We start from the raw sequence: 14726 nt of genomic DNA, 5'->3' as shown, positions 1-14726 counted from the left end.
TAACGGGGGACGGTTAACTCGTAGATGCCGCAATAGCCGTCAAAGTCTGATTTAAGTAAAACGTTATTAAAAAGCCTGACACTAATAATATTAAAGTAAAATGTGATTTGATTTACAGAGGCTTTGTCTATAAACAGGACTGTTTTGGTAAAAGGGGACATTTTTTTCTTACCTCAAAGTCAATTAAACTATCAAGAATGTATGACCGATTTAATGCCACTTGGCTTTTCTCTTATTTGTATCAATTATAGAATTTTAAACCAAAGTCAGTGTAGTTATGATGGTAGTCAACGTATATTGGTCAAAGTATAGTACACTAGATGAGAGATGCCTGTAAGTAATAATTTATTCTAATTAATAAAGGTGAACCGGCCCCTTTTTACAGTTACAGCTGTTGCACTTTCCCTTAAATAAATAGATGCCATGCACAAAATACAGCCTTAGCGATCGTCTTTCTATATCCACGATGGATAATAATCATAATCATGAAACGTCAGCTGTGGCCAGAAATGTAGATTATTTTTCTTTATTAATTATACTTTATTTATCTATTTGAAGCTGAACAGTTTTAAGGTTTATTAGGATCCAAAGTCTGAACCAGCATTAACGTATTTAATAGAGATCGAGACTTAAAAGATCTCCTCCTCTGGACTGAGAATATTTGTATGGTCATGTACATATAAAAGAAGCACAAACCTGAACTGAAAAGTGATATAAAAATTGGAAAATGACTGGAACCAAAGAAGGAGAATAACCTTTGAGCCGGAACGTACGACGTCTGGTGTTACATACAGCTGAGCAGGAGAAGGAGCTAGTGAGCTGAGCAGGAGAAGGAGCTCACTGAAGGTTGTGTGTTTTAAAAACGTAAAGCTGGTGTTTTAATCTACGGAGAGAAATACGATGCAAGCTCTACTACTTCTTATTGCACATTGGTTTGTTTATTGCACTCAACAACATACAAACGTTTCTAATAGTTACTTTATTCGAGTCTACATGATGCGTTTCCCTTTTCTTTTGTGGTGTCGTGGATCGGATGAGTAAAAACTGATGAAACCGTTTGGAGAAAACGTTGAAATCTTTCAGTAAAGCCGGTGATGAGGAATTTTTCACAGATGAACAGAAAAACAAAAACGAACACAAGGTTTGGTGTGTTTTAAAAAAAACAACAACAACGAAAACAAACAAAAAAACAATCATAGTGTGCTTGAAATAAACCGAATGGTACAGTCCTCGTGTGAGGGTAAAAGTGACGATACAGTGGAGGATGTTCAGTAACATTATATATTAGGGATTTAAGTACAATCCATAATCAGGAAACAAGAGAAATCAGTTGTAAATAAATATATACATCAACGAAGACGTTTAATTCCTGCGGAAACATTCGGACAAATAAGGGAATAATCTGACTAAGTGACGATTCATAGCTGTATTAAGATATTTGGAAGGACGCCGTCCGTTAAAGTCTAAAAACATGCCCGAAAACATAAGTCACACTATATCAATATACTTTATACTGTTTTCTTCAGTCTTTATAAATATTAAAAACATCACAAATCTAGGTTCTGACATCTCTTTAGAAAACTATGTCAATTATTTTTAGTAAACATTCAGCCACAATAAAGACTTTTTTTTTGTACTTTTAACACTAATAATGCTGTACACACTTTATATATATATATATATATATATATATATATATATATATATATATATATATATATATATATATATATAATGTGTGTGTGTATTTAAAGATCTCGGTAATATAAACATTGATCGTACCTAAACATAAACAACCAGGATAACAAAACCCGTACAAACTTTTATCAAACATTGTGACGCTCACTGCAAAAACTTAAATAGTAACAGTGCTATTCTAGAAATGCTAAAAATCCAAAGAGTTCACATCTTGTTTCCTAAAAGTCTGTTTCAAAGCTGTGAAGAAAAAACAAACAAACGATGAGCCTCTTTGTGTGGGACGTGTCCTCCTTCACACTTCTGAAGTATTGCTACAGTCAGTGCAAAACAGTTACTTTACGAACACAAGATTACGAACAGTATACAAATACAACTCGAACTAATCGTAAAGTTAGAGGTGAGAAATTGGAGCTTGAACGAGCTTGTTCCTACCTGACAGGTGCATGCATGATTCAGAGTTATTATTGTGTGTGTGTGTGTGTGTGTGTGTGAGAGAGAGAGAGAGAGAGAGAGAGTGAGTGTGTGTGTGAGAGAGAGAGAGAGTGTGTGTGAATGTGTAAGAGAGAGAGTGAGTGTGTGTGTGAGCGTGAGAGCGAGAGATAGTGTGGGTGTGTGAGAGAGTGTGTGGGTGTGTGTGTGTGTGTGAGTGCGAGAGTTTGTGTGTGAGAGCGAGAGATAGTGTGGGTGTGTGAGAGAGAGTGTGTGTGTGTCAGAGAGCAAGAGATAGAGTGTGTGGGTGTGTGTGAGTGAGTGAGTGTGTTTGTAAGAGTGTGTGTGTGAGCGCGAGAGTTTGTGTGTGAGAGCGAGAGAGAGTGTGGGTGTGTGTGAGTGTGTGTGTCAGAGAGCGAGAGAGTGTGTGTGTGTGTGTGTGTGTAAGAGTGAGAAAACACAAAAAGGTGAACTTCAGCTAAAGACCTGAAACCATTTCTCTTCCTTTACTTAATGAACCCTTGCATCCGGTCGCACCAGCTGACATCATAGCCACGGTAGGAAAGCTTTGAGTTTACTAACACAGCTAATAAAATGTGAACAGTTTCACTGTGCTGTGATTAGAAATGACTTCAGTTTCATTTCTGTAATGTTTTTATATTACGATGTTAGTTGGAAACCTGACAATAAAAGAAGGGTTGGTTGTGGTTTGTTCTGCTGTATTATTCTGTAATATTCTGCTAAACTTAATAATGCAGTTAACCAGAAACCTGCTTTGTTTTTTTATTAGTATTATAAAAAAGCATATTTTAAGAATTTTGGTCTGTTGGGCAAAATGTTTAGGTTTAATGCTATATTTCCCTGAAATCACATTGCAATGAAAAAATAAATAAATAAAACTCACTTATTTGTATCCCTTTATCAACAATTAAACTTCGGGATGCATCGATACCATTTTTCTCCCATGATGTACGTTTTGTTCTATGAATCGTTTCCAAAAGTGATATATCGCATATGGCTACTTTAGAATTAACGATCAGTCATGCATTTCACTTATCTTTGTATACATTTCTCCAGTGCTCACACGTTTAGGATATATATATATATATCCGAGAGATAGGTAGAGACAGAGAGAGAGACAGACTGAGCGAGAGATAGGTAGGGTAAGAGAGACAGAGAGTGAGACTGAGAGAGAGATAGGTAGGGTAAGAGACGGAGAGAGAGACAGACTGAGCGAGAGATAGGTAGGGTAAGAGAGACAGAGAGTGAGACTGAACGAGAGATTGGTAGGGTAAGAGAGACTGAGCGAGAGAGGTAGGGACAGAGAGAGAGAGAGAGACAGACTGAGCGAGAGATAGGTAGGGTAAGAGAGACAGAGAGAGAGAGACTGAGCGAGAGAGGTAGGGACAGAGAGAGAGAGAGACAGACTGAGCGAGAGATTGGTAGGGTAAGAGAGACCGAGAGAGAGAGACTGAACGAGAGAGGTAGGGTAAGAGAGACAGAGAGAGAGAGACTGAACGAGAGATAGGTAGGGTAAGAGACAGAGAAACACATAGAGAGAGATAGACTGAGAGAGAGAGATAGGTAGAGTAAGAGAGAGAGAGATAGGTAGGGTAAGAGAGACAGAGGGAGAGAGAGACTGAGAGAGAGATAGCTAGGGTAAGTGGCCTCGTGCTTAGATATTGCAGAAGATATTAATCCCCCCCCTCGAAATTTGCTATCATTTAATTTGCTAAAAAGAAAACCAACATCACTGTTTATTAAGGAGGGAAGACGCACGAGGCTGACGTTATAAAGTATCACGCGGTATAATACGCACGTGAGCACGGAATAAACCCGATATTGATAGATACCGTATTTATCGCTACTCTTCTTCCGGACCCATCTTTAATTGTGGATGTAGTGTTGAATATTAACATCGTATCATGAGACAATATGATTTGTTCTACGATAACGTTACACATTACTAAGTTAGACAGACCTGGTGTCTGTATTTGTTTACGCGATCAATCTTTCAACTGTTCACCTGGTGCAACTGGCTCTTCGTCAAGTTTTCAGGTCCCATACCGCTACTTTAATATCTGAGGTTTAAAGTCTTGTCCTGTAATCTCAGATCCCTCGAATGCTTGGTTGTGCTTGGATCAGATTATGTGCTTGGATTCAGTCTCACGTGCAGTCCACTTTGGGATGAAAGCATCATCTGAACGATTAACAGTGAATCTAAACACGTAGTGATTCCGAGGCGATTGTTCATCCAGGCTGATTAGCTTTGATACCGACTTGTTCCTAGATGCACAGCCACAGTGAAGAAGGTGCATGTCTTAGGAGCAAATGCTACATCTTCGAACCCAAAACGTTATGAATATGATCACCTTCACCGCTGGTTTATCTACTGGCAGAAGGCAGTGGTGCTTTTGTGGACAAGTGGAACTCTCTTTGACAATGATTCAGTGTGTGAACTGAAAAACAAAGCTGTACATGTACAGTGTAACTGCATTAGTCGTTCCAGACAGAGGCGGCATCGGTATCTCGTTCTGAGCCGTTAATCCGTCTGTCTGTCTTTAGTGTTCCTCCACTGTATCTGCTTAGCCTGAGTTTCAGCTCAGGTTAACACCGTGTCCAGTGTGAATAAATCAAACTCGAAACAAGAACTAAAAACTGGTCTGACTGTTGGACTTGGATGTAAGTCGGGATGTACAGGAGGTGGTGTTTTTTTTTTTTGTTTTCTTTTTTTGTTTTTGTTTTTAAAGCTGCCCAAAGAGGATGGAGCAGAGGAGGAAGATTGAGTAAAGCAGCAGGAGGCCCAAACCCAAACGCCGGTCCAGCTTCCAGCCGTTCAGGTGAACGCTCAGCACCTGAGATGCACGATAAAGCACATTAATTTTATTAGTACGTGCTTATTTGGTGGTTCTGTGGACAATCATGCAACACCGTAAGACTTAAACACCCGACGTTTTAGTCGGTTTCGAATTAAGGCGTGTAGGATTATTTTCAGGGACCAAAACAGAACTCAATGAAACGATGTTAATGACGGTAAAACAAAGCTGTACACGTGGAAGCGTAAGAATAAACGTTACTCACAGTGAGGAAGACGGATGCTAGTAGCAGGATAACTGAGTACACCAGACCTTTATTGTTGATGAGCACCTGGAAAAACACGGAAAGAAACAGTGACCGTAAAACACGAGTGTGTATAAATTTACTCATAAGAAGACTAAAACCGTGTTGACCTCAAATTCATCTCTAAATCTGATCATTACTGCGCTGTTCTATATGGAAAATCCTGCAAAGTTTAAATAGGTTATTTTTATTTATTTTTTGTATTATATTAAATATTTACAGTAGTTAGCTCTTATCCGGAGATGAGCTTCTACAACTGATTTGGAGTCTCTAACGAAAACACGTCTCCGTGTTAGCTCATTAGGACGGGGCTAACGATACGATCGAGAGAACTTTTTCATTATTTTATATTACTGCCATTAATTAAAGGGAAAAGTAATTACAGCGAGACACGAACTTATAAACCAAGTCATAAAATGCATCATTTATTTATTTAGATTCAAAGAAACAGCTGTGTATAAACGAGGACGAGCTGATGCGTCTGCACGTAGCCGTGAGCCCTAAACAAATTCCTCAGCTGATGGAAGATTAAGGTCACGCTCATGAGGTAAAAGACCGGTATGAAGTTTTTTCGGTCGGGTTATAAATCCACGTCACGTTCTTTTAACACGGTGAAAAACCTCCAGCATGTCAGCTACATCCTTTTAAAAACATCCTTTTTTTTTCTCCTTTATTTGAATGTCGTCTCATTTAATTACAAAATGTTTGTGATACTGTTAAATATTTTTATTGGCAATGAAGTGAGTCAAAATATCTTCCGCTTCTGCCTTTTTCCTTCAGTGTTTGTTTCTCATTCCCAACTGTATGACCTTTTATGGAGTTTTGTGGGCGTGGTTATAGGTTTCTTTCTCATGTCTTCTCGGGGAGTTTTTCCTTTCCGCCGTCGCCTCCAGCTTGCACATTAGGGATAGGGATAGATATAGATATATAGTATTTTAAATTTTAAGTTAATATTTTTTTCAAATTAATTTTAAGCTTTAATTGTATATATTTATTGCTTTTTTTCCCTCTTTTTTCCCCCTCCTTCTTTATATATATATATATATATATATATATATATATATATATATATATATATATATATATATATATATATATATATATGTCCCTAACTCATTTGCATATAGTTCAATTCAATTTAACAATTCCCATTGTCTCAAAGTCAAAGAAGAGGAATTTTTTATAATTTTTTTTCCCTTCCTCTCTTCTGTTTCCATACTTCTATAAAGCTGCTTTAAGACAATGGGAATTGTTAAAAGTGCTATACAAATAGAATAAATTAAATTGAATTGAACTAAACACCTCCAGGGTTGGGAGTTCGATTCCCGCCTCCGCCTTGTGTGTGTGGAGTTTGCATGTTCTCCCCGTGCCTCGGGGGTTTCCTCCAGGTACTCTGGTTTCCTCCCCCGGTCCAAAGACATGCATGGTAGGTTGATTGGCATCTCTGGAAAATTGTCCGTAGTGTGTGATTGCGTGTGTGAGTGTGTGAGTGAATGAATGAGAGTGTGTGTGTGTGCCCTGCGATTGGTTTGGCACTCCGTCCATGGTGTATCCTGCCTTGATGCCCGATGACGCCTGAGATAGACACAGGCTCCCCGTGACCCGAGGTAGTTCGGATAAGCGGTAGAAAATGAATGAATGAATGAATGAACTACATGCAAATGAGTTAGGGACATACGCTTCTGAGTACAAAGAAAAATCAAAGATTTCCTACAATTTTGTAAACCAGGTTTAAATTTCAGTTCTTTCCTACTCCTTAAAGTTTTTATACTTTACTAAAAATGAAATTTATGAAACTGATCAAATTTATTAAACTAATAAAATTATGATTTTCTTTTACGTTATATAATCCATTACGTGTAAGGTTTATGTCCGTGTCCTATGAAGTAGTAGTTCAGGTGTAAATTACAGTCAGGTGGTCTACATTAGCTGTGTACCTTCAGTGTAAAATAAAAAGAGGTAACAATGAGACTATGAACATGTTTTAGCTGCTCGAATGTGGTTGAGTTAAAGTGATATGCATGAACACTGGATAAACACCACATTAATCCTTCCACTTAGGATTAGATCTGTAAGTCTTTAAACATCTCATCAGTATGTCCTGTCTCTGTAAAAAGAAAGCAAAAGAGCACTCACCGATGATCCGTGTTCGACCACCAGTGTCCTGAGCATCCACGGAAAGCCCAAGCCCAGCAAGATGTCAAATATATTACTGCCTATTGAGTTAGACACTGCCATGTCTCCCATACCTGACACACACGTATGCAAAAGAAGTGAAAAGAAACACTCCGTTACTTCCTGTATTATCTGTGAGCCTTTTACTTTCCCTTGATAGCACTCTACATTTACACAGGAGTCTATAGTCTACATACAATGGAGTATTATACAATGACACTTACACACTGGTAATTTAGTTTGTATGAAAAAAATTGGTAATGTGAAATCTGCCATGTGGACAGAGAAGTGCACCATGGTACAAAACCCAAGACCGTTTGTAGGAGGTGGTGTGAGTTCGCTTGTTCTGGAACTGTGCTATGATTCCCCTGAATGTGTACTCGGGTCTTCACTTGTTTGGGTAGTAAAGTGTTTTAGTACATCTTTAGCATTTGGCTGACGCCCTTATCCAAAGCGACTTACATTATCTCATTGTTTTGTACAACTGAGCAATTGAGGGTTAAGGGCCTTGATCAGGGGCCCAAGAGTGGCAACTTGGTGGATCTGGGATCAAACTCACAACCTTCTGATTGGTAGCCCAATACCTTAACCACATGTGGTAGCCTAGTGGTAAGGTGGTTAAAACATGCCCACATGTGGTAGCCTAGTGGCTAAGGTAGTTAAAACATGCCCACATGTGGTAGCCTAGTGGTTAAGGTGGTAGCCTAGTGGTTAAGGTAGTTAAAACATGCCCACATGTGGTAGCCTAGTGGTTAAGGTGGTAGCCTAGTGGTTAAGGTAGTTAAAACATGCCCACATGTGGTAGCCTAGTGGTTAAGGTGGTAGCCTAGTGGTTAAGGTAGTTAAAACATGCCCACATGTGGTAGCCTAGTGGTTAAGGTGGTAGCATAGTGGTTAAGGTAGTTAAAACATGCCCACATGTGGTAGCCTAGTGGCTAAGGTAGTTAAAACATGCCCACATGTGGTAGCCTAGTGGTTAAGGTGGTAGCCTAGTGGTTAAGGTAGTTAAAACATGCCCACATGTGGTAGCCTAGTGGTTAAGGTGGTAGCCTAGTGGTTAAGGTAGTTAAAACATGCCCACATGTGGTAGCCTAGTGGTTAAGGTGGTAACCTAGTGGTTAAGGTAGTTAAAACATGCCCACATGTGGTAGCCTAGTGGTTAAGGTGGTAGCCTAGTGGTTAAGGTAGTTAAAACATGCCCACATGTGGTAGCCTAGTGGTTAAGGTAGTTAAAACATGCCCACATGTGGTAGCCTAGTGGCTAAGGTAGTTAAAACATGCCCACATGTGGTAGCCTAGTGGTTAAGGTGGTAGCCTAGTGGTTAAGGTAGTTAAAACATGCCCACATGTGGTAGCCTAGTGGTTAAGGTGGTAGCCTAGTGGTTAAGGTAGTTAAAACATGCCCACATGTGGTAGCCTAGTGGTTAAGGTGGTAGCCTAGTGGTTAAGGTAGTTAAAACATGCCCACATGTGGTAGCCTAGTGGTTAAGGTAGTTAAAACATGCCCACATGTGGTAGCCTAGTGGCTAAGGTAGTTAAAACATGCCCACATGTGGTAGCCTAGTGGTTAAGGTGGTAGCCTAGTGGTTAAGGTAGTTAAAACATGCCCACATGTGGTAGCCTAGTGGTTAAGGTGGTAGCCTAGTGGTTAAGGTAGTTAAAACATGCCCACATGTGGTAGCCTAGTGGTTAAGGTGGTTAAAACATGCCCACATGTGGTAGCCTAGTGTTTAAGGTGGTAGCCTAGTGGTTAAGGTAGTTAAAACATGCCCACATGTGGTAGCCTAGTGTTTAAGGTGGTAGCCTAGTGGTTAAGGTAGTTAAAACATGCCCACATGTGGTAGCCTAGTGGTTAAGGTGGTAGCCTAGTGGTTAAGGTAGTTAAAACATGCCCACATGTTTTATCATTTGGGTGGGATAGTGAGAATAAGAGAAAAAACCTTTTACAGATCTTACTGATATGAACAACTACTTCGTCTACTTCTAGAAAGAAAAGAAGACGGTGCTTGTTATCCTGTACCTTGGCGAGCTACGATCAGGCTAGCCATGCAATCCGGCACACTGGTGCCCGCTGCCAAGAAGGTGATGCCCATGATGTAATCCGGGATGCCCAGGGTGTAGCTGATAATGGTGACCTGAAGGAACAAATATAAGCTTGACATAACAGTATTTAATATCAATGAGGTTGAAATGAATTTTAGTTTAAGTAGAAATCATAAACGCAAACTAAATGAAAGACAGCTTATCAGCATGGAGTGCGTCTTCTTTTCTATTCGTATCGATATGACGGAGGGATCCTGCCCCTGGACCACCAGGGACAAATAAGTAGCTGCTTATTATTAAGTATCATTCACATCACACTGACTGCTTTTGATAAATCAACAGCAATTATCATTCTCTTACCATCCACACCATCATGTAGGAGAAGATGGCGATCCAGAGCGTGGAAGTGATAAAGGTGGCCATGAACCAGCGGTGCCAGCGGGGCAGAATGCAGTTGGGGACGGTGTAGTACAGCAGCACACCCAGTGGCCATGATACTACCCACTTAACACGGGCTGCACAACCATCTGTCCAACACACAGTCATGATTTATTGATTCGTTTACTACCTCGGATGTAAAGATACAAAATAAAACTTATATTTATCAGGACTTTATGACTAGCAGGAAGTTTGGGATAACCTGGCACACGTAGAGGTCTGAAGATTTCATCACCATAGTCCTCTTCCTCAGGCAGAGGGTTATCAGCTTTCACGGCTCCATCTATATCTATCCTCTCTCCATCCTGAAGGGGTCGCTCCACGCTCCCTCCGTTCTCAATCCCTCCAGAGCCAAATGATTTCACCGGGCTTCCTCTCTGCTCTGATTCCCTTATCAGCCTCTGTCTCTGAAAACCGTCAAGAGTCAACAGTTACTAGAACTAATAGATCAGTAATAGGGTGTAATGAGGGATATTATACGATTTTTCTGTTAGTTACCATGGATCTATCTATATTATACATATTTATATTCAAACATTTTTCCAACATTAAAGTTAAAGACTAGGAACTGGCCAACTTTAAAATTTGGAAAATCCGTATAGAAACCTTCAAACATTTTTTTAAATTTAGGAAGATTGTACAATTTTTAATAATATGCCTGTATAAAGAGTATTACTTCTTATATCACAGTGCTGTGGAATTCTCAATTCTGATTGGTCAAATGTTTTTGTTTATTTTTCTATGCTAGCAGCTCTGACTGTAAAGTTATGTTGGCAACTTGTATGTTACAATTTAAACCTAATTTCAAACAAATTCAAGAAAAACACAATCACTGATATGCTGAAGATTCCTTTCAGGAGATTTTTAAATATTATGTAACGTTTATGAAAGCAGTGTCTGATTTCCGAGCTTTGTAGAGGTCAGTGTAACAGTGTCTGCTTGTCCTAAACATAAAATATACTGTAAAAGAGATGTATTAAGACGATTGATATTTAGTTCCCATACTTTATAAAAACAATGCATTTCATTCGATTCACTATAATTTTTTAAAGACTTACATGTAGTTATGATTTTCTCATGATATATACAATATATACAGATATATACGAATATTAGAAATTTCCCTAATGTGGGATGGATATAGGTACTGTATGTCTTACATATTTTCAGACAGCAACCGAAAACTATGAAACCTCTCTGTATTCCAAGAAGGAAACTAATAAAAACAGAAGGTTCTTCTGCTGGTTGTGGCGTGTTATGTTATCTACAATACGTCAATGTGCAAGTGACCTGTAGACATCAGTGATATCTGAATACGGTGAGTGGGATGGTGTGTGGTGCATCTCACTTCGCTGATGAGAACACGGCCTGCCATGCTGAGACGAGTGCGAGGTGAAAAATGGGGTGTGATCATGATGCGTAGCCCCGCCTCCGGAAAAGACAGCTGGTGAGGCCTGAGGATCAGCAGCTCATCCACCATCACTACTGGAGAGTCCTGCTGTGCTGCACCAGACTGACCTGAGAACAGTACAGAGATTTATTAGCCTACACTGACCTGAGAACATTATAGAGATATATTAACCTACACTGACCTGAGAACATTATAGAGATATATTAACCTACACTGACCTGAGAACATTATAGAGATATATTAACCCACACTGACCTGAGAACAGTATTGATATACAGATATATTAACCTACACTGACCTGAGAACATTATAGAGATATATTAACCTACACTGACCTGAGAACATTATAGAGATATATTAACCCACACTGACCTGAGAACAGTATTGATATACAGATATATTAACCTACACTGACCTGAGAACATTATAGAGATATATTAACCTACACTGACCTGAGAACATTATAGAGATATATTAACCCACACTGACCTGAGAACAGTATTGATATACAGATATATTAACCTACACTGACCTGAGAACATTATAGCGATATATTAACCCACACTGACCTGAGAACAGTATTGATATACAGATATATTAACCCACACTGACCTGAGAACATTATATAGAGATTTATTAACCTACACAGACCTGAGAACAGTATTGATATACAGATATATTAACCTACACTGACCTGAGAACATTATAGAGATATATTAACCCACACTGACCTGAGAACAGTATTGATATACAGATATATTAACCCACACTGACCTGAGAACATTATATAGAGATTTATTAACCTACACTGACCTGAGAACAGTATTGATATACAGATATATTAACCCACACTGACCTGAGAACATTATATAGAGATTTATTAACCTACACAGACCTGAGAACAGTATTGATATACAGATATATTAACCCACACTGACCTGAGAAAAATATTGATATATACAGTATATTAACCTACACTGACCTGAGAACAGTAGAGATATATTATTCTACTCTGACCTGAGAACAGTATTGATATACAGAGATTTATTAACCTACACTGACCTGAGAACATTATAGAGATTTATTAACCTACACTGACCTGAGAACATTATATAGAGATTTATTAACCTACACTGACCTGAGAACAGTACAGAGATTTATTAACCTACACTGACCTGAGAACAATATTGATATATACAGATATATTAACCTACACTGCCCTGGGAACAGTACAGAGATATATTATTCTACTCTGACCTGAGAACAGTATTGATATACAGATATATTATTCTACTCTGACCTGAGTACAGTATTGATATACAGATATATTATTCTACACTGACCTGAGAACAGTATTGATATACAGTATATTAACCTACACTGACCTGAAAACAGAAGTTTTCATACTTATAAACTTGTAGTTTGTTTAAAACACACTGACAAATGTCAGGATACCAGAACTCCATGCACAGACCTCCCTAAACACACACAGATCATCCTAGATAATGATGGGACTGTTACCAAAAACATTGACCAAGTTGCTGACAGCACCTCACACACACACAGACACAAAACATATGAACAGACTGATGCAACCACATAAACACACACTGGATCGCACTAAATTAGGAAAAGAAGAGATGTAGCAGCAGTGTGGTGTCCCTGTCCAGAACACCACAAACTCCTCAGTAATAAAGTGATCTAATCAAAGTACTATTTCAAAATATTTTTGTAAACTCTTCTGAAGAAGAGAAAAACTAAACAGTCAAGAATAGTGTTATATTGGACAAGTTCATATTTAGTAAACTATTATTTTAGAAATTGAGTGCTTCTTATTGTTGTGCGTAACGAAAAGTGCGGTTTACGAATTTTTTTTTTAAAATGAATCTATTTCCTCTTCAAGTCGTCTCACAGTACTGAAAAAACTAGACGTTTGTGTTTGACCCCTTATCATAAACATGGATAAAATGGAGGTATAAATAAGGATTAGACCTTTTCTCAGAAGCACCATGGACGTATTGCAGTTGGCTCCATCCTCGGCAGCGTCGTCGATTCGAGGGGTTTCTCCTCGTAGGCAGCACCGGTCTGGACCTCTACACTGGTGCGTCACGAAGCCAGCAATCTGACTGTTAAATCTGTACACAGGACAGCAATGTGAGCACACACAACACAACAACGAGCTGTCTATCTAATAAATCTACGAGTACAACATGCCTTTAATACTGCAGGAGTAACTATACAGTACAACAATGACAAAATTATAGAGTGCAAATGTTTGCATCCCCAAATTTGTGTATCATTTTAACAAGAGAATTATTATCTTAATCACACTGATTTAATGAAAGCATTTATGTGTGAAAGTGCCTTTAAAATGCCAGCGGCAGGATCCTGCGCTCTCGTTGCCGCAACCTGGGTTTGATTCCCGGGCAGCGAGCTAACCCAGCTGCTGAAGAGCTAAATCTCAGTGCCGGTCCCAAGCCTGGATAAAAAGGGAGGGTTGCGTCCGGCATAAAACCTGAGCCAAATCAAATATATGAGGACCAGATGGTCTGCTGTGGCGACCCTGAACGGGGAGCAGCTGAAAGAACAACATTTATGTGTGAAAATATGTACCTGCTTCAAAAGAAATCCTTAATTTCCTATTAAATAATTTCCTAACAGGGTCTCCGTAGGACTGAGTCGAATTTAACGTGGCATGTGGTGTAGAGTTCTGCACATGGGCCTTAATGACTATGTAATTTGGAGGGATTAGTGGTTCGCATGTTTGCCTCACACCTATGGGCTTGTAGGTTTGATTCCTGCTGTGTGTGTGTGTGTGTGTGTGTGTGTGTGTGTGTGTGTGTGTGTGTGTGTGTGTGTGTGTGTGTGTGTGTGTGTGTGTGTGTGTGTGTGTGTGTGTGCATGTTTTCTCTGTGCTTTTGGGGTTTCTTCCAGGAATACTGGTTTCCTCCCCAGTCCAAAGACGTGTGTGGCTGATTGGCACGTAGTGTATGAGTGTGTACTTGTCTGTGTGCAGTTGTGTCCTGCCATAGACTGGCGTCCTGAACATGAAATGTCCTGTAGCGTCTCTTTGCGTTAAACCGATTCCATCAGCTGAAGACAAGAATCCACATTATACTGATCTATTAAGGAGAAGGTTTTAACTCAGTTCTGCCTAAATAATCAAAACATAAACTAATATCTCCAGACTTTTACTGATTTACTTATAGAATATTTTGAAAAGTATTTCAACTCGTCTCAATGCTTTGGTTGAAGTCATACTTGAATTTTTGGGAGTTTCTTACAAATATAAACTCGCAGGAGCTCCTGGAAACACACACAAGCGTCTCAGTTACGGTCTGTTTCCTCCCTCAATGTCGCACACAATTGTACAAAGAATTCTTCGAATTATATATTTTTAAATGGCCTGCAA

General features: G+C 39.1%; 1 protein-coding gene and 1 long non-coding RNA gene across 2 annotated transcripts in view; both read right to left on the bottom strand.

Moving 5' to 3' along the window:
* Positions 1–913: 913 nt before the first annotated feature.
* LOC113634133 lies at positions 914–2289 on the bottom strand. The gene is made up of 2 exons (XR_003438452.2): positions 2131–2289; positions 914–1935 (listed from the first exon to the last, which is right to left on the bottom strand). It is a non-coding gene; the product is annotated as an uncharacterized LOC113634133 (long non-coding RNA).
* A 1366-nt stretch (positions 2290–3655) lies between these two features.
* Positions 3656–14726, bottom strand: part of LOC113634129 (sodium/potassium/calcium exchanger 3) — a 44530-nt gene continuing 33459 nt past the window's right edge. The window contains exons 10-17 of the mRNA XM_047809217.1: positions 13307–13449; positions 11252–11421; positions 10106–10310; positions 9826–9992; positions 9443–9557; positions 7384–7496; positions 5209–5274; positions 3656–4982 (exon numbers count right to left, since the gene is read on the bottom strand). Coding sequence (XP_047665173.1) covers positions 4872–4982; positions 5209–5274; positions 7384–7496; positions 9443–9557; positions 9826–9992; positions 10106–10310; positions 11252–11421; positions 13307–13449 — 1090 coding nt within the window. The 3' untranslated portion in view covers positions 3656–4871. The remainder of the gene's footprint in view (positions 4983–5208; positions 5275–7383; positions 7497–9442; positions 9558–9825; positions 9993–10105; positions 10311–11251; positions 11422–13306; positions 13450–14726) is intronic.

The sequence above is a fragment of the Tachysurus fulvidraco genome, chromosome 26 (assembly GCF_022655615.1).
Source record: "Tachysurus fulvidraco isolate hzauxx_2018 chromosome 26, HZAU_PFXX_2.0, whole genome shotgun sequence".
In the NCBI taxonomy this organism is placed as follows: Eukaryota; Metazoa; Chordata; class Actinopteri; order Siluriformes; family Bagridae; genus Tachysurus; species Tachysurus fulvidraco.
This window is presented reverse-complemented; position numbering and strand designations above follow the sequence as displayed.